At 38.3% G+C, this 25,402-nt stretch overlaps 1 protein-coding gene and 1 pseudogene across 1 annotated transcript; both read right to left on the bottom strand.

The window, feature by feature from the left end:
• Window positions 1-656: 656 nt before the first annotated feature.
• On the bottom strand, window positions 657-21,491 carry LOC127444708 (complement C3-like). The gene is made up of 41 exons (XM_051704255.1): window positions 21,326-21,491; window positions 21,014-21,209; window positions 20,652-20,820; window positions 19,927-20,000; window positions 19,719-19,807; window positions 19,446-19,528; window positions 19,269-19,356; window positions 19,050-19,152; window positions 16,718-16,838; window positions 16,223-16,338; window positions 15,995-16,141; window positions 15,712-15,915; window positions 15,436-15,627; window positions 15,157-15,309; window positions 14,913-15,042; window positions 14,544-14,615; window positions 14,218-14,412; window positions 13,546-13,660; window positions 13,276-13,367; window positions 13,045-13,184; window positions 12,746-12,952; window positions 11,891-11,954; window positions 11,711-11,797; window positions 11,345-11,548; window positions 11,131-11,206; window positions 10,878-11,037; window positions 10,136-10,231; window positions 9,889-10,045; window positions 9,213-9,376; window positions 8,953-9,108; window positions 8,764-8,823; window positions 8,598-8,688; window positions 7,071-7,119; window positions 6,881-6,971; window positions 6,556-6,645; window positions 6,272-6,377; window positions 1,943-2,029; window positions 1,769-1,849; window positions 1,559-1,642; window positions 1,302-1,437; window positions 657-1,170 (listed from the first exon to the last, which is right to left on the bottom strand). Exons 1-41 carry the CDS (start codon window positions 21,394-21,396, stop codon window positions 1,029-1,031), a joined length of 4,938 nt encoding a protein of 1,645 aa, XP_051560215.1. The 5' UTR covers window positions 21,397-21,491; the 3' UTR covers window positions 657-1,028.
• Window positions 21,492-22,796: 1,305 nt separating this feature from the next.
• Window positions 22,797-25,402, bottom strand: part of LOC127444735 (complement C3-like) — a 58,936-nt pseudogene continuing 56,330 nt past the window's right edge.

Below are 25,402 nucleotides of genomic sequence, written 5' to 3' on the forward strand. Positions count from 1 at the left end.
CATTTTGCATACCCACATCATCACCTCACGTACCTCCAGGAGTATGCATACCCCAGTATGGGAAACACTTTCCTTTCTATATACACAGGCCTGATTGTATATTTTTCCCCATTCTGTAGCTACTTAAAAATAAAGCATAGTAAATGTAAGTTTCATGGACCTAATTAAGTGGGAGTTAAAACTGCTACAAAAATTTGACCAAATACAACTAAATTATGTTGGCTTAATGAAACCAGAGACTATTTAGCAGAGATGGGCCACTCCCATTAAAATTAATGGGAGAAATTGGAATGCCCAACCAAGAAGCTCTAGCACCCAATGGTCAACTGATGTAGAAAGGAAGTTCGCCAAACAGGCGAAATAGAGCCAATCACCTTTTAGATACAGACATTGAGATGATTGACAGGCAATGCACATTAGCTATACAAGCTGAGAAAAAAAAAAAGTAATCTGGAGGTAAGGAAGCACAATTTATGATACCAGCGTTGTCAGATTTTACTGCGGATTTGAAATATGTTCTTTGATCATAATCTTGACCAACCGTTTGAGATTTCAGTCTTTCCCCATTCAAGTAGACATGACCTGCACTGGCATGACTGGAAATAACCTCCTGGGAGTGTTCCAAACATGGCCAACAGTGGACTGACTTGCTAGAGACTTTGATGAAATTGACTTGTTCTAAATGAAAAAAAAAAAAAAAAACATTCCATTGTGTAAAAATTCTCAAGAATTCAATTTAATCAGGGTAATTAATTTTTTTTTTAGCGCAGCCATGTGCATGTCAACTAATTAATATTTATGTCTTGTGAAGAATAAAGGACAGATTTATGTTTGCAAATTTTATTTGACAAATGAATGATTATATTTTAAGCAGTCGGATTAAACATTGCACGAAGCTTAAAAACAACCATCTGTAAATGCTTCTAAAGCTTTAAAACTGCAAAATGCATTAGAATTAAATCAAAGTTGTGGCTTTAAGGCAGTTAAGGCCATTTATTATTATTATTAATTTCAGATCTTGAAAAATTTTAGGTGGAGCATCCAAATGTGGAGAGTTTGTTGGCGAGAGTGGTAATGCCGATAAACGTCTTTCTGTACTGTGCCATCTGGCCCTCCTTTTGTGTTGGCCAGTATTCAATCCAGGTTTCCTCACCAAAGTTATACCTTAATCTGAGAACACCACACAGAAAATTGTGAATATTCGTTCATAGTGTCCACACAACATAAACAGTAACAATTATAAAGCATGTTTCATTGAATACGATACATCTAAATCTCGAGTTTGTTCATAGAGCTTATACCTTCCTCCAATCCTTGGAAGTGTTTTGGTCTGGCCCATGATCAGATAGGACTTGCCTTTAACAAATTTCAGATATTCCCGGCAATTAGGATGTGCCAAGAAAGACCTAATTTTACCTTCCACAGCTGGATCAGAACCTAGAACGTATGCACGCACGCGTGTGAGGACAAAGCCATTCCAATGGAGCACTTTCAAGTTTCAATGTGTGAAAGTGTAAAAGGGCGTTGAAATTCTGCACACGAAAATGCAAAGTCATACCTTCCTTCAGTACTTGTTCAATCGACATGTTATAGATGTCTGCGTGTAGTGAAAGTTCCATATCCATCACCATGGCTTTATAAACTATAAAAACAATTGTTATATCATCATCATCATCATCTACAAAACAGCTCTGAACATTTACTACATTGGCTGATTAACTCAACTGACTGATTTTTTTTTGTTATCGAGATAAGACTTGAGGTTTACCGTATTCCACTTCGTGTGAACAGGCCTTATCGTCACGTTTTTGCTCATCAATTTCTGTATTATTTTGCATACTGCAGAGCTCTGTCAGAAATTTTTTACATTATATAACAAAAACGTACAGCATTTTGAAAGAATGAGTTGTATGTTAATTTCCAATTTAATAAGTGAAAGTACCTTCTGCACACTGGCACACCTCGTCACTGCAGAGTCTACTCAGCGCTCCATTCTTGTTAGGATGGTAGAATTTCACACAACGCTTATCTGTCAAAATATGTGTTAAATAAAGCTAAAACATTTTACATATGTAATGTGTTTCAGTGTTAGTGTGAGCAGATTACTGTATGTCCTACATGGAGTTAAAAGAAAAGTCAAAATTATATGGATTTATGACCACTTCCTGATTTAATGGGAAACTGATGTTTTTAGGTAATTGTTTACTGCGTAATGCAAAAAAAAAAAAAAAAAAAATTACATTACATTGTTAATTTGCACTAAATTTTAATGTTCAATATATTTCAGTGATTACAACTCTAAAAGGTTCAGCATGTTGATGTGCATATGACATTTTGATAGCAGATCTAGTTCATCAAGACCAATATCCTATGCTGCTGCAGAGCAAGTACAAAGACTTGCTACTGCTAGAAAATACACAGACATACTGAGTAAGTATGTGGACAAGCTGCTGCTGCAAAATTAGACAAAACGCAAGACATGCCGCATCGAGCATGTACTGTATAAACATGCTGCTGCACAAACACACATTACAAACAATCCCCATTAAGCAGATATAGTTCATGATATGCATGGCTGAACCTTTTTTGCTTTTGTATAAATATTGTATTAAATGACTAATTCAATGAAATACACATATGCCAGTTAATATTATGTACAGGTGAAATCGTGTTAATTAGGAATCAAAAGGAGTTTATTAAATCTTAATGTTAAATTTAACAATATTAATTATTGTGAGCGTACAATTTAAGGGTGCAGGACAAATGGCATGAGCCCACGTGAGTGAGAAGCACCAGAGGCTTGGAGAGCGATTCAATTTTGTATTATTATTTAGATGACTTGGAGATCTCTAGGTGTAGTATAGTGTGTGTTTTATTGCCAACTCGGGTTGTTTTCAGGGAGTTTGCATAAGGGATGATACTTTTCTGAACTGGAAGGTAATCTTTAGGCGGAGGCTGCTGAATGGAAACCCAAAGATGTCACTGGATTACTCACTTGGGTGACTGTGTCGACAGAATTATGCAAGTGGTCTTTTTTTTTTTTGTCGATGTAGTGACACTAGGGGTCCCTATACGAAATGTCACAACTAGCTAAACGGTGTTATGTGGACTGGCGGTGTGAGATGCGCAGACCATTGCGTGCCTCGTGCCATCGCGTAACCTCCCCCAATGCTCCTACGAGCATCGTACTGTACCCTGCACCTCGGGGACAAGTCAACTGCCCAAAAAAAAGGGGACAGCCGTGGCCTCTTTCTTCCCCCCCCCCAAAAAAGTGGAAATCAATAATAAGTGTCGGTGGGGGGGTGGTCACTCCCAAGAGGAAGACACCGGAGGCCACACCCTGCCCAAAAGGTGATGTAATGTGTGGAAATATGTCACATGGTCTACCGAGTTTTGTCCGCAGTGTCACCATGGGGACGACTTCTCCACATGTAGGTCCTACCCAGAGGGGACGGAGCTCTACAAACACGGCAACCAGTGGCAGAGGGGACTCTGCCCAAGGAAGATGCGGGTTTATCAATGGGGAAACAGTCTCGCGGAAGATACATCACACAGGGTTACAGACAGGCAACCAGCGCATGTGAAGCACCTACCCCAGTACAGGGCCTACTAGCACACGTACTGGGCCGGCATAGAGTTACTCCGCAAACTTGCCTGCCACAGGGCTGAGGAGGAAGGACATCCAGGGTCTCGTGAACACGCTGCGGGATAAAAGGCGCACGTCTCCCCCCCCTCCAGGAGGGGAAAGGCACTGTATGCAAGCGGAACACCCGGCCAGTTGTCCTGCACACTTACCTGTTCGTACCGGACAATACACGGGACGAAACCGGCTCAATCCGGAGATTGTAGAACGGGGTGCGGGATCTTGATCCGCGCCGGGGCAGGAAGTGCTGAATAGCCTCCGTTTGCTTAACCGGCGAGAATTGCTGAGCAAAGTCCTCGACGGTGTTGCCGAATAGGCCAACCTGGGAGATGGGGGCATCAAGGAACAGTGCCTTGTCAGCCTTCATCTCGACCAGGTTGAGCCAAAAGGTGGTGTTCCTGGACCACGAGGGTGGACGTCGCCCGCCCGAAAGTCCGTGCCGTGACCTTAGTAACCCAGAGAGCAAGTTCGGTCGCCGAACGCAGCTCCTGCATCAATCCTGGGTCAGAACTACCCTTGTGCAGTTCTTTTAGCGCCTTGGCTTGGTGCACTTGTAGGAGAGCGATGGTGTGCAGGGCGGAGGCTGCCTGTCCAGTGGCACCGTAGGCCTTAGCTGCCAGAAGAGATGTAAACCTACAGGCCCTGGACGGGTGTCTCGGTCAGTTCCGTCATGTGGCGGCGTTCTGCGGGCACACCGCAACCGCCTTATCCACCTGGGGACAGTCACAGAGTACCCCCTGGCAGCCCCACCAGCGTGGGTAGTGAGAGTGGAGGAGCTGAGAGAGTCCAGGCAGCAAGAGGTGCCCGCCGCAACCTCGTAAGCTCCTCATGCATCTCCAGGAAGAAAGGGACCGGGGCAAGGCATGGCCGTGAGCAGCGCTCTGAGCCCAGGAACCAATCGTCAAGCCACGAGGGTTGGGGGGGAGTGGAGGGTTCCACTCCAGCCTGACACTCGCAGCCGCCCAGGCAAGCATGGCCGCCAGCTCTGCGTTGGCCTGCGACTGGGTGACGCCGGCGGCCTCATCCCAGAACTCGACTGGGGCGAACGAGCGTGCTGGGGATATGGGAGGTCTGTGGGGGGGGGTTACCCGTCAGAGCAGCTCCCATTTGGGTCCCCAAATCACCCCCAGTGCTCAAACTTGTAGGTAGAAGGGCCATGGCGGGGAGCCGCTGGGGTGGATTTCCCTCCGAGGAAGGAAAGCCGCGACCGCAATATTGCCATGTTCTCACAGTGAGGAGTGCCCAAACACGAGACCGATCATCATAAGTGGAGAGATAATGACCGCAACCAGGAATTAAACACAAATGGAAAGGCATCTTTAAAAAGACGCTATCCGTAAGTACCACTCTTCTAGAAGGAAAATGTACGCCTCTTGGCACTTCAGCAGCCTAAAAGAGTTCTCTGCACTCCACCGGTGCACGAGGGGGAAAAACCACTGCAATGCGCCATAAATCCAACAGTTTTCAAGGTGAATGGATCGGCAGAGTAATTCAGCTCACTGAACACAACCGCTCGGCTCCGAAGAGAAAATCTGAATGAGTGGTTGCGAGCCAGCTCCCTTTATACCTGTATGTCCGGGGGAGTGGCATGCAAATTCCACTCTCCAATTCCCACTGGCTTTAAACTGAAACTGTAATTTTCCTAGTTGTGTAGATCATTTTTGTGTGTGTGTGTGTGTGTGTGTGTGTGGTGCAACTGAACTTATTTGAGTGGAATTCAAGTTCAGTGTTGGCCCATAAATTTCAACAGAGCACAACAGCGATGAACAGGGAGTAAAAATCCTATTCATTTTCTCCTGAGGGTAATTTTTTTTTACAATTGCTTATACATTTTTAAAGACAGACTTACTGCGAGCTCCAAGGTTGTTAACTGATTGTATATTATGCCTCCATTGAAGCCATCAGTCTGCGTTATTTCTATTTTTTTTTTTTTTATAAACGTTTAACAGGAGAATTCCTGATGAACACCTACACTACCCATGATCCTGATGGATTTTCTCACTCAATCAGACGAATGCATTAAAGATGTTAAGTACAGAGTCTTGTACCCTTGTCATTTGGTCCAGTTTTTAAATAATTTGTGGCTTCAAATCAAAGTTTGTAATGTTGTGATTCTCCTCAGAGCTGTTGGTTAAGTTTATGGCTTTGAACTATTTCACAAAAGGATTATGAAACCATTATAAAAATAAATGAGTGGGGAAAAACACTTACAGAACCAAGGCGGTTGAAAAAGTGGACAAGCAATGTTTTGTGCTCATTTCTTTTTACTCATTTAATTTTTCCTTTTTTTTTTGGGTGATAGCACTGAAAGGATAGCCAGTGTTAAGTTGAATGAATCATGTGCAAGGACTGAAATGTGAACACTTACATTTATACAAATTTATTGCTAAACTAGATCACTGAATCTGTGTAGTGTAATATTGCTAAATAAATATTTAGGTTTGCAACCACCGAGTTTTTTTCTTTTGTAAGCCTCTAGATAATACATTTTAAGTCTATTAATGGGTGCACTTTGTATGACTATCTATAATGTCCATCTTACATAGATATAGACTACTATGTAATATACTACCATATATTACTCTCTACTGTATGTAATATACACTAGAACCTGTAACAGCTGCCTACCTGGAGCATTGTACTCGTACACAGTGACTGCACCTGGCTGAAGCATGCCCACTTTATTTATCTCATGTATTCTGAAGACAATTCTGTCCTTCTCTGTATGAGATACCTAATGAGAAATGAAACATAACTAATTACCTGATTTTTCCCAACATTGGCACAGTCACATTGTATTGTCCAGAAATTAGCTGACGGCCAAGGAGACAAAACATTTCCAATGCATCGCCACAAAAAGGGAATGCAGAAAGAGAAATAAAAAACAAAGAATGTGAATTGATGCAGCAGACCTTATCTACATAGATGATCAGAGATCCTCGTTCTGAAAGCTCCTTGTCCAGCTCAAAGCTTTGAATGTACTTATCTTTTCCAGTAGATAACTGATGGAAACAATTAAAAGGCAAGCATGATTTCACAGTTGAAAGAAAAAATAATGTCAATTACATGAACTGTAAACACATTTATTAAAAAAAATAACTATGATATTATCTGTTAAAATATAAAATGCTTTTCTAGAAATATCCTCTCTATACACAAATGTTTTGAGAAGGCAATTGAATATACTGACCCCTGAGTTATCAGAATACAGTTTTACCAACTCCCCCCCACCCTTACCTTTAAAAGATCTCGTTCGTCCACCTTAAACCCTGTCAGCAGGCCAACATCCAAAATCGACATGGTAGAACTTCTTGTTGGACTCTTGAAACTGCAAACATATTAAAATGAAACATGATCCAGATTTCAGCAAGAATCACCTAACAGATTGATAACACTGAAACTAATCAGAAGCTTGTTGTATACTCACATATATTCAATGGTGAGCTGGTAACTTGCAGTGGCTCCATCATAAGAAACTACATAGAATTATAATTCAATCACTTATTTTAAAACACAGCCATTAAATCAAAGACATTAATAAGCCGTGAGGTAACTACAGTCAACAACATTAACTGCATCAAGCATTTGCCTGAGTGGAGTTTCAGTTCTATAACAGCTCATGTAGCGCCTGATAGAGGCATCGTCATACGGCGAAGTGCTTCTTCGTTCTTCGCTCAGAGCAAAAAAGAAGTTCGGGATCAGTAAAAAAAAAAAAAAAAAAAAAAAAAAAAGCTGTTTTAACCATTCGATGAAGATGATTTAAAGCAAAATATCTGCCGTAGATAATGTGTAAATTGTCATGTTTACATTCTGCATTGATGGCGCTAACGCGCTATATGCGGCGATTAAATTCTGTTATTGTAATTTATGATAACACTGATACAACTGCAAAGATTGGTTTATAAAAGAGTGTTAATGGGTAGAATTCAGACAAAAGAATGATAGGCATATCTTTGGGTAGATGTGTGAATGGTTTTCACTGCATATCAAAAAGGTGGACTACAAGTGTTCTGTAAGGTAGGGCTGGGCCATATGCAAAAATTATGTTCACAATATTTTTATTAAAAATATTGTGATATCAGATTATCAACCCACCTGCCGAGGGTGTAAGTAATATTTTTGCTTTATTGGTTTTGCTTTCAAGATTAAATTGATTGAAAATACGAAAAACCTAATCCATGGATATTTCTACACTTAAATTGCACTTCAAACGAAAAAAAAAAAAAAAAAAATTTAAATAACATAATCCCCTTTTTCTCCCCAATTTGGAATGCCCAATTCCCAATGTGCTCCAAGTCCTCATGGTGGCGTAGAACTCTTTAAACATTATGTTTAACAGCATTTCTAGTCGTGCGTTACTCCAAGACATTTTGCAGGTCGCCCACCAGTGGCAGATAGAGGAGCAAAATTACCTGCCACTGTGCATGAAATGCGGGTTGTCTATTTTGGCGGGTCACGGCTCGCAAGTGCTCATTTTAAACCCTGGGCTATTATTTAATATTTTTGCCGAATTCTCAGCTCCACGCTTTATCACTTCCTGATATTGTAGAACATCATCCGTCTATGAGCATCAATATCGGCATTGGGATGCCCTATCGCCCAGCCCTAGTGTAATTTGTGCGCTAAAGTGGCACAACTCAGCGAATTCAATGATAATACTGATTACAAAATCATGTTTAAAACTTGTTTGAAACTGTCATTATGTTGGCTTGACAAAGTTTCTGTAGAATACTATTATTCTATGGACTTGGTTTAGTGTTTTTGCAAAAGCACTAAACAATGCCAAAATAAATAAACAATTGTAACTCTTAGAGAGTTTCAAACTACTATCCATCCTATATGCAATTCTGTTTTGTGCTGCTAGCCGGGCAGAAATAATGTCTTTGATATTAAGTAACAAGATTTTTCCCTCTCAATTTTTGAGTGATAATGGACATGCTCATTTGAATCTTACCTGCACGCTGTTTTTCCATCTGCACACTGAGATCAAACATATTACATACATTGTCTTTCTCATCAGGCAGAGCATAATACAGAGAAAATACCTGTGAGAGGAGAATGACACTGTTGAAACTAACTCTTTAATATGCTGTTGAAGGCTTGTGATCATGAAGACTCACTGAGAGAGTGGCCACCCCAGTCCCTTGAGCAGTGATGTTGAAGCTCTTAGTTATGTCAAACTGTCCATGTTGACATCAAATGGCCATGTAGATGATGAAGAGCAAAAGAAGAAACAGAGAAAACACACCTTTAAGTGGATCAGACCTTCAGGAAATGTACTGTTTAGGGCAGAAAACATATTCCCTCACCTTGTCTGTACGTGAAATATGACTGTTGGAATTTGTGATGGTCCATTTGGTTCTACCTGTTCTCTCCTGCACTGAGAGATCCAGGTTCAAATTAATGTCTGCCTTCTTCACCTGAATGTGGTATTCAGCCACAGCCTGGAATACCATGACTGTTGCCTAAAAAGCAAATAGACATGAAAAAGAGTAATAAGTTGAGACAAAGGAAATTAAATATAATATTTTCAGCATTTTTGTATGTTTTGTTAGATTTTTCTCTATACCTGTGTGGTACCATAACCTCCATAGCGAGTTTGTTGTTTTCCCAGCCAGCGCACTGCCAGCCCTGCACTCTCGAAATCTTTTGCCTTCACCAGGGCCAGCAATGCATAGCTTGTGGCCTCAAGAGAGTGGTGGCGCTGTCCAGGAACTTGCCAAAGCAATCCATCTAAACGTGGGCAATATTAGCTAAATTTCATATCAAAAATATTCATTTTTGGTTGATAACAATTGTGACGAGGAATGAGGACCTAAATGCGGCTTTAATGAAAAACAAAAGGTGAACAAAGTAACTCAGAATTAAACGAAACAAAACCATGGGAAACCAGGCACAGAACATGAAAACACATGTAAAGACTGACAAACTAAACAGGGGAAACAAGGGCTTAAATACACAAGGGAAGACGAGGAACACATGGGGAAACAGAGAGAACCTATCATGGAAAAAACTACAAAAGGACTACAAAACCACAGGAAACAGGAACTAAACAAGAATTTCAACATAAAAGTCTAAGCAAAAAACACAGGAAATACGTGACAACAATGACAAATTAGAAAGCTTTGGCCATGGGAAATGGGAGTTGACCTTAATTTATACAACTGTATATCATTATGTTATACTATTAAATGGAAAACACAGTCGCTATAGTTGTGTGTTGAATTGATTGTAAGGTTACTGACCTTTACTTTGGGTGGAATGACTCATCAAGATGACTTTATCGAGTTTGCCAACATTGGCCAAAGCGTAAGAAGTCATAGCAACAGCATAAGGATTGGTCAGACTGTGAACTCTGAGCATCAGGTAACTAACAGCTTTGTCTATACTGCTCTGCAAATTCTAATATTGAGAGAAACCGAGAGTGAGAGATGCTCTGGTGCAGAAACATTTGCAAGATATTGTAGTGCTGTTTCCAGGGGTCTGACTTACACTGACAGATCGGGCACAAATCATACTCCCCTCTTGCAAGGCAATCAGGATAAATGCAGTCAGAGAGGCATCTGCATCTTTGCCCCGAACGTCACCCTTGAATCAACGCATACAAATAAATAAGATCTACTGAAACTGAAATCATGAAAAGAGTTGTAGGACTTTGTTTTCCCAAAAAAGTATTTATTAAACCCTGAAATGTTCATTAGATATTGTTCGACATTAGATGTTGTCAACTGGATTTGTTTCTCTGTTGTTTAAGAACGTTGCTCAGGCCCCAGTGTCCTCAAAGTTATAAACGGAGTCATTTCTGTCTTACAGAAGAAAAACCTAAACCCAGTTGACTAAAATAAATTCAATAATAATAATAATAATAAACAGTATGAATGCAAACTGGACTGAGACCCATTAACAGGTATTCTATGGTGGAGGGGGCATTTACGAGGATGTTGAAGAGCCATGATTTATCTTGTTCTGAATATTTATAGTAATAAATATATTACTATATCAAATAAGAACTTAATACTAAAAATATCATTTTTATCAAACCTGTTGTAGAATAAATAATAATGATAATAATAATGATAATAATAATAAAAATAATAATATGCCATTAGTGCTAATGAATTTTTTAGTTCACTAGCACCAGTGCTAACACCTACAAAAGAAAGTGTACAGCCCTGTCTTTGTGGTAACTGATTTTTCAAGGGGTCAAAAAAATTAAGTAACAAATTTAACTTACCACCATCTCGCTGTGATACACAGGGGCATCTTCCTTAAAGGTGCCATCCGCCTGCTGTTTGTTTTTTACTATCCAACTGAGGGCGCTGCAGATCACATTTTCCTCTATGACAACGAGATCACTGGCCATCGTAAAGACTTTAGCCACATACGCAGTGAGCCTTAAATAGACACAATGTTTGAAGACAAAGTATTTTAAGTATATACCTAATAAAAAATAAAAATACAAAATCCCTAAATAATTTGTATTTCACCATGTGCTGCTGGGTGTGTGCACCCAGACACTGTAGGACCCATCAGATTTACGGTAGGTCAGCTCAAGCTTATAACCTTTACAGGAACAAAAAACAAAACAAACATGAACAACATGCACAACAATAATTGGGGTTGCATCCAATCGGTCTATATCTAAGAATCTTATACTGGTACAGGTTTATGTGTTCATATTTTTGATAGCGGTGTGCTGACCAGTGTTGATATGTTTAATGGCTTCATCACGGCGGTTCATGCCAACAGCGTCCCACTGATTTGTGCTGTCCAGGTAATGAGTGGCAATGAGAGGTAGTGTCATATAGATCATAGTCTGCTCTCCACAGCCGCTGGGCTGGACGATAAGCTCACCCATGAAATCTCCTTTGATGGCCTGCTCAACAGTGCGAGTTATCTCCTCACCTGCAAGCATGGAAGGAGTAATGGATTAACAAGTAAGACACTGTGATTGGGTTAAAGTGCATGTGATGCACACTCCTTTTTGGAATTAACTACCATTCTAACTCTACTCTGTCTTACGATCCATCCAAAGATGGGTTTCCTGAAATTAGAATTTTATCTTACCTCTCACAGAGATGTATGTGGAAGCAGGTGTGTTTGGAACCTTTCGAGCTGGGATGTCACTTCTCATAGATACCCTCTGCAAGCCATCTGTTCGAACAAGAGGGGGCAGTGTTTGAAAAATTCAACGGTCATTTGCAATTTTCTAATTTTATATTCAGCACGTTTCTAAAGAACCTGCACCTGGGTGCTCGGAGGGGTTAATTGCCACAACTGCCTGCTCAACTTCAGTAAGCACACCTTCGGACTGAAAGAGTGAAAGAAGAAAAGAGGCAGATGCAGTTTGGTGGATTCAGCACCTAGATGTGATCAACTCAAAATCTTGAAAATAAAACAGTTCAGGATTACTAGTACTAATTGAAATTTAATGTCAAATTCCCAAATACTCTGTTTTTGCTTTAAGGCCCAAATTGTACATTGGTTATCACATGACGACCCAGCACAGTACCAAAATTGCATATCGTGCAAGAAAACAAAAATAGAAGAATTGATTAATACTAAGGTTTTAGAGCACAAGGGCAGGCCATGTGACCTGTCCATGTTGGCATCTGCCTAATCTGGCTTGTTTTTACCAGGTGACAAGACTCCAAAATACTGTAGTTTAACTGAATGCACAGTCTTTGAGGTCAAATGATATGGAAGTTTCTAAAGGTAAAACACACACACACATACACACACACCCACAACATGGCTTAGGACTTACCATATAAACCAAATACAACAAACAATGAAATGCAAAAACAGAGAACACAAGGGCTATATTATCAAAGAACTACTGAACAAACTAGAAACACCTGGAAACATTCAGGAAGGGAGACTAAGACAAGACAAGAACAGAGAAACCAAATTTCATTATAAATGACCCACAAGACTAGTGGCCGCTAGGAGATAGTCCCATACATAACGTTTTCATTTTGTATAGTTTTTACCCTACTGTCCATGACCCATTTATGTGTTGTGATCCACCAGTTAATAATCACTAATCTAAATGAGTTATAATAAACTTTTGAAATGAAAATAAATTAGAGGCAGACTTACCACCACCTTCAGATTCTTTCTTATCATGTCATTGCGATTAGAGCTAAATGCAAAACCTTCAATCCATTGCTCTTTCAGCTCCATGGGTATGATTACAAGTGGGACAGTTGTGGACGACATGGCGCCAACATTAACAGTTTTCTTGTCTTTGTTGTTTTTGACGGCACTGCTGCAAATACCCTCTGACGTCTTGAATTGTACGCGCACCTGGTGGTATCAAATGAAAATGAAGCCAAACAGCACCACCACTGTACAGTGTCACTTAATACATGTCAGAACCTGCAAAGACTGCCCAGTACCTTTAGGTTTTGGTTACTGTAATTGTGAAGAATAGCTTTTATTTCCAGTTGTTCATTCCGCACAGCTGAATAAGGCATCCTTAGATCAATAAAAAAATCCTTCTTTACAGTGATCTCATAAGGATTTGCCACACATATTCCTACAGAGAAAAGAGAAAATGGCAAAAAGGCAAAATAATGACAAAGATCAACCAAATAATAATGAAAAAGCTGTGGAGTTGGGCTTGTTACCAAGAGTCTTAGACAAGCCGATGGCTGTGATCTCCCAGGTGGTGATGGAGTGTTTCAGGTAGAGTCCTTCTCTCAAGAAAGAGGTTTCATCACTACGCATAAATGACAAAACTTTGTCAAAGTCCAACCTTTTCAATGTCTCCACAATCGGAATGGGACCAAATGTGAGCATTAAGTTGTTATAAGACAAGAGAAAAACAGCTGTTGAATGGTGAGCGATGGGATAGCTCTCTACAAGTAAAATACACCTACTCTTAATCTCTCACTCACCACAACTGGTTTGCAGGACAGGCGGGCAGTTTGATCTCCTCCCAAAGCCAGCTTTCAGGGAACTGTGTACGAATCAAGACGTCTTCTGCGTTTTCATCAAAATCATCTTCCTCACCTGAACAAAAAAAACTAGTTATCTACTTGTAAGTACTTCAAGATTGTTCCACAATAAAGAATTAGAGATGCAAATTTAGCATACAAGTAAACTGTAAGTAGTTACAGCAATTAATATGGTTATTCAGTTTTAATTAATTTAATTACAATTAAACAAAGTAATTATCTGGTGGAATGATAAAATGATAATTTGTTAATTGTGATCATATTACTGTCATTCTGTAGATGATAAACAAGTGTTGTGTATCAAACATATACAATTATTTCAGATAAAACAAATATAATTAACCCCAATCATTGATTTTGCCAAGTAGGACATTTTCCTAACCCTAAAATTAATCCTAAACCTAACTCTAAAATATGATTTTTTTTAATAGAAATATTGTTCTAAGACCAACAAGAATGATAATCCAGGAATTATAATAATGCCAATATGCAATGGAGGGGAAAATCAACTCAGCTTGTAAACTGAGCTATAAAGATAAGATTTAGACATCTGCAATAAGCATTGAACTTCATAAGCACTGTATTTGAAAATGAGGCTAATGACGTTCTTACTGCGTGCAAGGATGAGTTCTTCCTCTGCTGAGAATGTCTTGTGTTTTGATATCTCCTTGCAGCAGTACAGGAAGGCCTGGACACATTCATCTACGTCTACGATGTACGTGGCTCGTCGTTCACAATTGTAGCCGAGTTCATTGTCCTGCATTCCATCCACACAACACTTCTTCAGCTCACCAGAGTATTTACCAGCTGAGAAGACAATGTTAGTGTAGAAAAATAAGGACAAAAGAACTGCAGTGACATAGACAATATAAAAAGTCTAACTTTTCTGTTTAGCTGTATCTTGCATAAAATCTTCTTAAATAAAGCAGCTTCTTTACCCAGAGTAGTAGTGACCTGTAGAAGGCTCTCAGCTCTCCGTTTTCTCTTAGATGGTGCAGCGCACTCATGTACTATAAGAACATCAAAAATAAGAGTGGGAAAATGTACAGTACAAAGTTCCAACACAAAAACTTTTGAGGAACCTTTCACACATAAATTGTACACCTGACTGAAGCCAGTTTGTAAAACAGGCATCATTAACTTTCTGAAATTCTGTCCTCTTTAAGAATTTCTGTAGTTGTCAAAAGAGTTTTTTTTTTCCTCCATTTTTTTTAAAGGAATGTTTTTTTCCCCTTGACATCGTAGAGAGGTATTTAAAAATCGGAGCAGTTACATTTAAATTCACACTAAAGAAACCATTCAAAAACCTGTTCTGGTGTTGGTGCCTCCTGCACTGTTGGACTCAAACATCAGACCTGCGTCATAGAAAACCCCCATACTGTCCTTTCCACTACCTGCTGTACAGCCAGTGTCATGTTTCTCTATGACGTCCCAGATCTAGAAGTGACATCAGACAGAGACAAATCAACAAAGAGACCATTTAGGTATTAAGGTATTTTTAATTGTTGAACACACAGTATTGTACATTGCAACAGTTAAGAAATTAATTACCTTTGTCTGAGTGAGTCTGTTCTTGTCATTAAGGACATACACACCCTTATCTACAGCCACCAGCCCAACTTTAGCCTCCGGGTCTCCAGTTATTTTCAAGCTGAACTCTTCTCCTGGGCCATATTGTGTTGGGTCCTTCACCTCTACTTTGAGCTGGGATTAAAAATGGCAAATAAATACTCAGGAATGTATGCATGAAAAACATAATAAACATATTACTTAATAATACATAAAACATTCATGAATTGAGTTTGTTGTGTTTTCTGATGGTTGACTAACCTTTCCCATGCATGTGTCCTTCACATCAACCCAGACTGAGTCGGACACCATCTCAGACGAGCCGACATGGTAAAAAGCCACAAAGCGGAAGGAAGGCACCATGTCTTTGGTTACAGGTAGTGACAGAGTCACTAAAGCCTGTCCTTCCCTTTTAAACCTGTCTGCTTTCACAATCCGCCCTTTACTTAAGATCTTGTGAAACGAAACAAGAGAGGCATGTGAAGTGTATAAATAAATATGTACAGTATGAACAACAATGTATCGTGTGCTACTCACCATGTAGGTGAAATCCTGGTTTTGGACTCCAGGGCTTCTTCCAAGGTTCAGGTTGACTTTCATTTGATCACCAATCTCAAGCTCTGCAGCATCAATGCCAATGTGAAGGTAGTTGTTGGAGCCGCCATTGGGCTTGTAAGCTTGAGCTGTCATCTTCTTCACCGCCTGCTGTTCATCCTTTAATTGAGGATCCTTAGTCTTTACCTGAAAATATGTATATTGGTTCACCAATTCACCCGTGAAACTTACTGAACATCAGTGCAGTTGAGATGCCACATCTTACAGTGATCTCCAGTGTAGCAGTTCCTCCCTGAGAATTGATGGTAACCTTCGCAATGCCATTGGCTTTGGTTCGACCTCTGACCGCTCCAGGGTTAACCTCCACTTCCACATTTTTAGCAGGTGTCTGGTCAGGATTTGTCACATAAACCTTTTGATAAGAAAACAATAAGAAAACATAAACAACAGTTTCATGTAAACTGGCTCAATGGATTCAGTCTATGTTTTATACCGAGACGTCAAAGGACATTCCAGGTTTGAAGTATCGTGGCGTTCTTTTGAAGAATATGGTGTATGGTGATGTCACAATCTGAATACCTCTCATGTGAGCTTCTACCATTTCACTGCCTGAAAACACACAAACAAACATTTTCTTATTCAAAGCAACTTAGTGTATTCAAGCTATACATTTTAAGAATACGTGGTCACTGGGAATCTAACTTATTACTTTGGCACGCTTGTACCTTGCTCCAAGTTGAGCTATAGGAACTTGTCTTATTTTAATTTATATTTAAACAACTTTTATCTCATACTGTATGTAAAACTCACCTTTGCACTGCTAGAATATTTCAACTTTCAAAAATCTCCCGATAAAATTGCGGTTCCAAATTTGAGAAGAGTAGGAACATTAATATGTTTTTAATAGCTTTCAAATATTTGTTTTTTGAAAGCTATTGAATGCTATTTTTTGAAAGCTGTTATGCACAAATATCTATTTGGCTCTCACCAGTTTCTGTTAAAACACTGGCTGTAATGTAAATAGATTTCCCGACCAGCTGGTTGATGTCTGGGAAGGTTCCTTTGATCATTTGGCTTGTCAGCTCTGCCTTTCCTTCTCCATTAAATATCTACAGAGACAAAAAGCTGCATCAGATCTTAATCCATGCACTTAAAAACCTGGTGCAATTGTTTTTTTTTTGTTTTTTTTTGTTTTTTTCAATATATACTGTACAATAGGAGCCCAGTGAGATCTTCCTTAAAAACCCTGACATCAACTGTCTTTTATGTCATGTAACCTACAAGACATGGTTAGTGTTGGTTCTTTGGGTAAGGGTTGGGGTAGGGTTAGCTGGGTTAGGGTTAGTTTATGGTGGGATTAGGGCTAAGATTAACAATGTAACTACAGATGTAACTTAATGCAGATCCTTTAAATGTAAGTACAATGCAACAACACATACAGTATGTTCATTGTACCAAATGATTAAAGATATAATTCACCCAAAATTGATAATTCCCTCTTCATTTACTCACCCTCATGCCATCACAGATGTGTATGACTTTCTTTATTCTGCAGAACATAAATTAAGATTTTTAGAACAATATTTTAGCTCTGTAGGTCCTCATAATGAAAGTAAATGGGTGCCAAAATGTTGACACTCCAAAAATCACAAAGGCAGCATAAAAGTAGTCCATTTGACTCCAGTTGTTAAATCCATATCTTTTGAAGTGATTTTATAGATGTGAGTGAGAAACAGATCAGTATTTATTCAATTTTTGCTTGAAATTCTTCTCCCTGCCCAGTAGGGGGTGATATGCATAAAGAATGGAGTGATGGTGGCGTAGTGGGCTAAAGCACATAACTGGTAAGCAGAAGGTTGCCGGTTGCCGGTTCGATCCGCACAGCCACCACCATTGTGTTCTTGAGCAAGGCACTTAACTCCAGGTTGCTCTGGTGGGGAATGTCCCTGTAATAAGTGCACTGTAAGTTGCTTTGGATAAAAGCGTCTGCCGAATGCATAAATGAAATGGAAATGGAAGAATATGAATCACCAAAAACACAAGAAGAATGTGAAAGTTAAAGTTCAGTCTGACTGAGCAGGGAGGGGAATTTATAATAAAAATGGACTTATATATTGTAATATTAATATTACTGTTTCTCACCCACACCTATCATATCACTTCTGGAGGCATTGATTTAACTACTGGAGTCTTATGAATTAATGTTATGCTGACTTGTATGATATTTGGTGCTTCAAAATGTTGGCACCCATTCACTTGCACTGTCTGGACCAAAAGAGCTGAGACATTCTTCTAAAAATCTTAATTTGTGTTCTGCAGAAGAAAGAAAGTCACACACATCTGGAATGGCATGAGGGTGAGTAAATGATGAGAGAATTTTTATTTTTGGGTGAACTATTCCTTTAAGTATATAGTAGTTAAAGACACCTAATATAAATTGGATACTTTTTACTTAACGTCTCTTCACACACGTCACCAACTGCCGTGCTCCTATAGGTCCTTCATTAGATGGCTGTCATAGGGGCAGTCACACTGTAGGATCAGACTGATCTCACTGTAATTTTGGTGACAGTAGGTCAAAAGTTCATCAGCTGAAATCGGTCTGAAATTCGAAATCAGTGCCCCCATGCATATTTTATTAACCATATTCCTTAACACAAACCCCAATTTTAAACCTAATCGTTAGTAGAATAATGTTGTAATCTTAGAGGGAAAATGTAACCTCAGAATGGCACTCATCGATTACGTGAATGCGATTACTTCCTGGTTTCCATAAGACCAGAACCCATATTTTTGAGGCTTCTTGCACAAGATAAAAACTAGGCAGAATGGAGTCGACATCAGGGAACTGGAACATTCAATAGTGACACGTCGAGTTCCCGTGTAATCATGTTGGCAGGATGCAGAATGTCAGAGGTTAAGATTCATTGCAAAGAAAATTATGAGCATTCAATTTTGCCCAGAACTCACAAACGTTGTCTCAGGTGGCAAAAACATGGCAGAAATCCTTAATTTTAATATTTTCCATGGTAAAACACTGCCAGCATTAGTGCAAATGCTTGCGTGGGTTTGTGCGGTATTATTTCAATGTACCGATGAGGATGTCAGAACAGAAGCAGACTGGTGATGCATAGGTAACACTTTCAATCATGACCGAGGTCTTAGCTACAATGTACTATAGACATAAACAATAGCTGATCTATCACAGTCTGTCTTTATGCATTATCTCACTGGGCTCATATCAAACAATCTAACAAGCAACAATTGTAAAGGACAGGGGGAAAAATGCACAACTCTTTTTAACTTTACTTAATGCTCACCTTAACCCTTTGCAGAGAGGCAGCAATGCTTATTTTTCTCTCATTGTCTATCACACCAAACACCACAAACGCAGCTCCTTTCACCTTATTACCAAACAAGTACCTACACAATTATAATGTCAAAGATTTAAGAATTATTTTTCTTTAAAAAGTATGGGGAAAAAAGGATAATGTATACAATAAAATGGTAACAAATTCACATCATTCAGTTTGTCGTACTTAGCACTTATATCAACTTTCAGAGAGTCCTCATTCACATAGAAGAATGGTTTGTTTAGATCTAATTTCACTTCAAAGCTCGGCAGCACTGCAAAATAAATTAGAAGTTCCTGTTCTTTAATTTCATACAGTATTAGCAATATAATAATTGTTCTCAAGAGGAGACTAGATCCTTACCATATTCCATGATTTCAAATTCAGTAGTGAAGTTCTTTTGCGGGGTGTTTGTGTACCTCGCAATCAACTTCCAAACCCCAGAGCTTCAAAAATACCAGCACATTTTAAGCCATATTGAAATAAAAAACCGCATACAGGTAAGGATATTTAGATCCATTAAACTGAGATTACACAAGTTCTGAATTAACCAAAAATGCCAGGATTATGATAATTGATAATTCACGAATAAAACTTTGTTACAGTGCCAAGTGCACTTTTTAATAATGAACATACCTGGCAATTTCAGGTATAGCAAATGTTCCAGTCCTGATCCCTCCAATAGGTAAGGATGTATCTCTCTGGAGTGTGATGCCCTGAGGATTCTTTTGAAACAGCAACAAATGCAATTGGAATCTAGTTCCTAATAAACTTGAGTGCTTGTTACTACACAAAAGGGGGTACAATGCTTTGAAACGTAATGTTAAAGTCTGTTTTTGAGTACCGTAATATCAATTGAGATGGCACTTCCCTCGAGTGGATGTTGATCAGGAGTTAAGGAGAAGATCCTGTAATTAACTGGAAAATAAAGATTCATTATACAGCTTTATTACTTTCAAATCATATGGACAAGCAAACATATAAATATAATGCAAAAAAGACTTCATATGTTATGATAAAATGTATGCATATCTGGGCAGGCTGCTTTTTACCAGTGTTTCATCCAGTGTTAACGTAGAACAACCATTTACAGCCTTTTCCAAAGCCCTGTTCTTCGTGCATCACTTTATTTGTGCAGCAAATTATTACATATGCCAGATATGTTTAGCTAGTCACTCTTTTTTGAATGCATTTATGCATATGAGTAGAATAACTGGACTCTTTTGTCTGAGATAATCAACACTCAGTAAATAGCTTAACAAAGGGTCAATTCTACCGGTGATGCAGTTGAGGCCAATGCAGACGTTTGCATTGTTGTTAATGTACTGTTCTGACAAAAGATAGTTCTCTAAAAATAATATGTCAGAGTGTGCAAAAAGTTATTGTTGATCTTGCAATGTGTAAAGATTCTAGTTTTCACGTTATAGTTTTTATTTTTGTATTTCTTTATTATTATTATTATTATAATAAAATTATTGCCCCTGGTTCAATAGGGTGTTCTTATAAGAATATAGCAATGAGAGATGCAGTATCATCTTTGCCTATAAAGCTTTAAGTGTATCTTATTACCTGTGCTAGCAGGTGTGTAGAGGGGCTTGTCTGTTTGTAAGAATATATATCCAGACTGGAAAGAGACTATGACCACTTTCTCCAGAACGTTGGATGGAAAGTGAGCCTGTAGATACACATACTGCTTCTGCAGAGGATCATCACTGAAGAAGTTTTTATCACCAGGAATCTGCAGAATAGACAAATGTAACATTGTAGTTCCAATAGAACAAATTAAACCCAACTTGGTCGAAATGAATGTGCTTATCGTTCATTGAATTATCCATTTATGGGTTTGGGATGTTATGAAGGTCATACATGTAACATATATTTATAGTATGGGTAACCAGTGCATTGGCGTTATGAAGACAAGCACCTCTCACCTTTATATCTGTAAGGATCTGGAAATTGTTGTTCTTTGCCAGTATTACTGATTTGGACACTAGCTCTAAGTTTTTGCGTGGGTGGTTCTTTACTGAGATCCTCACGTTCAGGTCTCCTCCAGAGTAGTCCTGAGCCTCAACAAACACATTCTCTGGGGAACCCACCCTCAGCAAATTAGGGGCTGACAGAATGTATCTGAGAAAGGAATTTTAGAGTCATCTATCTCAAGATAAAGCAGGAGTATTTAAATTTTCATGAATTTCAGGTACATACGAGAAACATTTGGAGGTTTTGGAAGTTTAAGTACTTACAGTGGGTCACATAATGTGAGTAAAGGAAAGGAGAGAATAGCAACAGTCAGCGTCACTCGGTCCACAAGCATTGTGTCCACCAGCTCCTTTCTCTGCCTGTGTTAGTGACTAAAAGATGAGAATCAGTTAGGCTTTTATCATTCATTTGCGTCCCACCTAATTTCAAGATGTTATCATTCCCCTTAGAACTTATTATTGAGTAACTGAAGTATGATCAAGCAAAAGAGCTGCTCTTAGTTTGTATTAGTGTTGTGCAACAACTGTCAACAGTTCAATGGAAACTTACACTTAGTTGCCTAAAATGTTCTTCTGTTCTCCACCCAGTTTCACAACATTGTTCATTTCTGTCTCGTCTGCAAACTAATGGTGATATGGCGAACCACAGGGAAATTGTCAAAATGGTCTTCAATGATCTTTTGCTAGTTACAAACCATACTTTGAAAAGACCAGCACGACTTCTCAGGCTGGTTTACGCTAATAAGTGCTGATTTGATGCTGGTCTAGTTGGTGGAACACCATAGCCAATCTGTTAAACACCAAAGCTAGCTGACAAAGCTAGTCAAACATGAGCATGGTTTAGTGAAGCTAGGTGACCAGGGAGGTTTTGCTGGTTCAGCTAGTCAAGAAATCTGGTGATGATACCAGCATCCCATATCGAAAACTCAATACCAATTAGCTTCATCCCCCCCCCCCCCACAACAATGGGGGAAAAATAAAGAACATGTTTATTCATTGTTTTTAATGTACATTTTTCCCATCTTGCAGTAAGTTGTATTTTGCTAGTCTTCCTTCTGGTCTGTTCACATTCATGTGCAAATTTGAATTTGCAGACTTCTTGCTTTCTCCACCCAAAAGATGTTTCACAAAAATTGGTCAGTTTGCTTTCACGTGCAAACTCATTGTAAACCTGAAATCATTGACCGCAATTGCTCAATTGATAAATGGCTAGTTAAACTTTGCTCTGAAATGGAAAGATATAAGTTACAGCACTAACTGTCTTTATGACATACTAAAATGGCATAATAATAATTGCAAAATGGAGTGGTAATTTCCAATTAGTCTATTATATGTCAGTCACATTTTTATTGAAGGTCAGGTTTCATGATTAGGCTTTTTATTAACTTTCTTTGTGTATCAGTGGTGATATTACAGACTGCCACAGCAGCAAGGAATAAGCAATGTTGTTCTTGAAGTTTGTTTCCATTCAAAATCTTCTGCTGTTAGTGCACACCCAAATTAAAACAATGACCTGGCACAATGCACTCTGCGATGTCCACCATCAATAGACACAGTATATAAAGGTCCCTATATATTTTTGTGTATAAAGACCAGAGAAAAATTACGATTTTGTTAAAAAAATTTTAATGGTGACATTACAAAGACAATTTAAATAATTAGCTTTTATATTGTTATTGTACTAAAGCCAAAATAAAATATCTGTAGAGATGCACAGACATATCCGCCACCGTATTTATTATATTAAGGGATGCACCATATTTATTGGCCAATTATTGACCAAGTTAAGACCATCATCTATTACCATCAATGTGAACCACTAGTATAAACCATTGGTTTGTCATGTATGATTTGAAAAATCAATGGTTAATTTGTAATAAATTAAGTTTATTGCATTGTGTCAAGTTTGATATATTTTTTCGATGTGTAATGAAATCCAAAAAAAGCAAAGCATGTCAAATATAATAATTCATAATTTGAATTTGTAATTGTTTTTCATAATATGTCAAATGAGTTCTATTTTTAGAACTGCAAAAACAGAAGTGTAAAAATGTTTTAGAAGTGCAAAATTACCCTTTTGCCATGACATAAATCATCAAGTTTAATCTTTATTTTATATTTTATCTCATATTTATCTTTCATTGTAGCTCTTAAAATTTGGACCCGTCATGTGTTTAACAAATTCAATCCGTGTTCAGTGGAAATTGATTGTATTTTCTAACCCCTTTGTACTTTTTTTAAAGCATAATTCCAAAGCAAAATATAAAGTGTAAGTGGAGAAATATTGGTAGGGCCATACTTTTTGCTTAAATTGATATTGTATCGACCACAAAATGTTCATATTGGTGCATGCCTAATCTGAGCAATATTTAGTCTAATTCAGTTGACTGTATATCTTTAAACTGAAATGGCAATAATGGCAAATTGTATAAATAATTATTTATTACATTTATGAACACTTATTTATTTCTCTGAAATTTTCCACAGACACTCTAGCAGTTCCTTGCGGCCCTCGGACCCCAGTTTAAAACCTCTGGTTGTCATTTAATCTCATGTGAAAGAAGCTAAACTATGTTTATTTGGTCAAGATTTGAAAGTCTTGCTGTTAACATTGAATTATGCAAGTTTTCCTTTCACAAAAAACAAACAAAAAACAGCTGACCAACTTTTGTTGCATGATTAAAGGCATCTTGCAAAGTCTAGGCTTGTATAGAGTTAAGAAAACAGAGGGAGTACACATTTCATTAAATGCATAAAGTCCGATAGGTTTAATATCAGCCAACATTAAAATATACTAAATATTTTTACTACCAAATAAATAACTATTCATGAACCAAGCCTGCACTATAGTTACAAAATTGTAATGTCAACAATTTAACATCTAATTGTAATTAGAAATACAATGTGGGGAGCCTGGCTAGCTCAGCGAGTAAAGACGCTGACTATCACCCCTGGAGTTGCGAGTTCAAATCCAGCATGTGCTGAGTGACTTCAGCCAGGTCTCCTAAGCAACCAAATTGGCCCAGTTGCTAGGGTGGGTAGAGTCACATGGGGTAACCTCCTCGTGGTCGCTATAATGTGGTTCTCGCTCTCAGTGGGGCGCGTGGTGAGTTGTGTGTGGATGCCGCAGAGAATAGCGTGAAGCCTCCACACGCACTATGTCTCTGTGGTAACACGCTCAACAAGCCACGTGATAAGATGTGCAGATTGATGGTCTCAGATGTGGAGGCAACTCTGCCATTTTTTTTTTTTACATAAATACAAGTTTATTATTGTACTACACAGTTATTATACATAATTAATGTACCATGCCATTATATTATTATAGTCTTTACCAGAAATGTGTTTATGATCAAGCCAACAGAAAAGTTAACTAATATAGTTGTTTTTTAATTTCATATTTTAGTAAAAACATATTTGGTTTAAGATCAAGTAGCCTCCACATTGAAAGATTTTGATCAGCAATGCACTTTTAAGACATTTATGATGTTACAGCATAATTTTCTGTAAAGCTTCTTTGAAACAATGAATGAAACATGAATTGTGAAAAGCGCTACACAGATAAAAGTGACTTGACGGTCTCAGACAGTTATGTTTGCACAATTTATTGGATTAATTTCTTTAAATGATTATATACTAAAATTATTAATGCAAATATTTAAGCGGCCTTGGATTTAGCATATTGCATAAAGCATATATCTTGAAATGGGTAGCTGACATGAAATACTTTAGGAAGATGACATGTGTTGTGGTGTGACATACTATACACCACCTAAAACTGTTAAAACAGCATTTTGCTCATTATTTTATGGGTATAATGCATGCAGTTTTTATAACACCATTGACTGAGAGACTAAATTAATTATTTTTATTACAATTTAAAATGAATTAGTAATTGCAAAAAGGTGATAAAAGAATTTAAAAGAAACAGTGACCAGTCACAGCACATAAAACATACACTGTTCCTTATACATTCACCTCAATTTTAACCTAAAATCTTGATATTGAATGAAAAAAACTAAACTCATGGGCATGTTATGCATCAGCCACCCAAATGCTTATTTTGCTGTAAATCAGGAAATACATTACAATGAAATAAGCAAAGTTGTGACCTAATAGCATTCAAAGCCTTTTTGGTATATTCAAAATGTTTATGTGGAGCATCCAAATGTGGTGAGTTTGTTGGCGAGAGAGGTAATGCCGATAAACGTCTTTCTGTACTGTGCCATCTGGCCCTCCTCTTGTATTGGCCAGTATTCAATCCAGGTGTCCTCACCAAAGTGATACCTCAATCTGAGAACACCACACAACATTTTTTGAACATTATTCATTCATAGTGTC

This window comes from Myxocyprinus asiaticus, chromosome 8 (genome assembly GCF_019703515.2).
Source record: "Myxocyprinus asiaticus isolate MX2 ecotype Aquarium Trade chromosome 8, UBuf_Myxa_2, whole genome shotgun sequence".
NCBI lineage: Eukaryota > Metazoa > Chordata > Actinopteri > Cypriniformes > Catostomidae > Myxocyprinus > Myxocyprinus asiaticus.

Coding starts and splice junctions, on each gene's coding strand:
- LOC127444708 (XM_051704255.1), bottom strand. CDS start 21,396: ATGCTTGTGGACCGAGTGACGCTGACTGTTGCTATTCTCTCCTTTCCT. Junction 14,413..14,543: donor ACAGGTCACTACTACTCTGG/GTAAAGAAGCTG, acceptor TTGTCTTCTCAG/CTGGTAAATACTCTGGTGAG. Junction 13,368..13,545: donor TGTCCTGCAAACCAGTTGTG/GTGAGTGAGAGA, acceptor ATTTATGCGTAG/TGATGAAACCTCTTTCTTGA.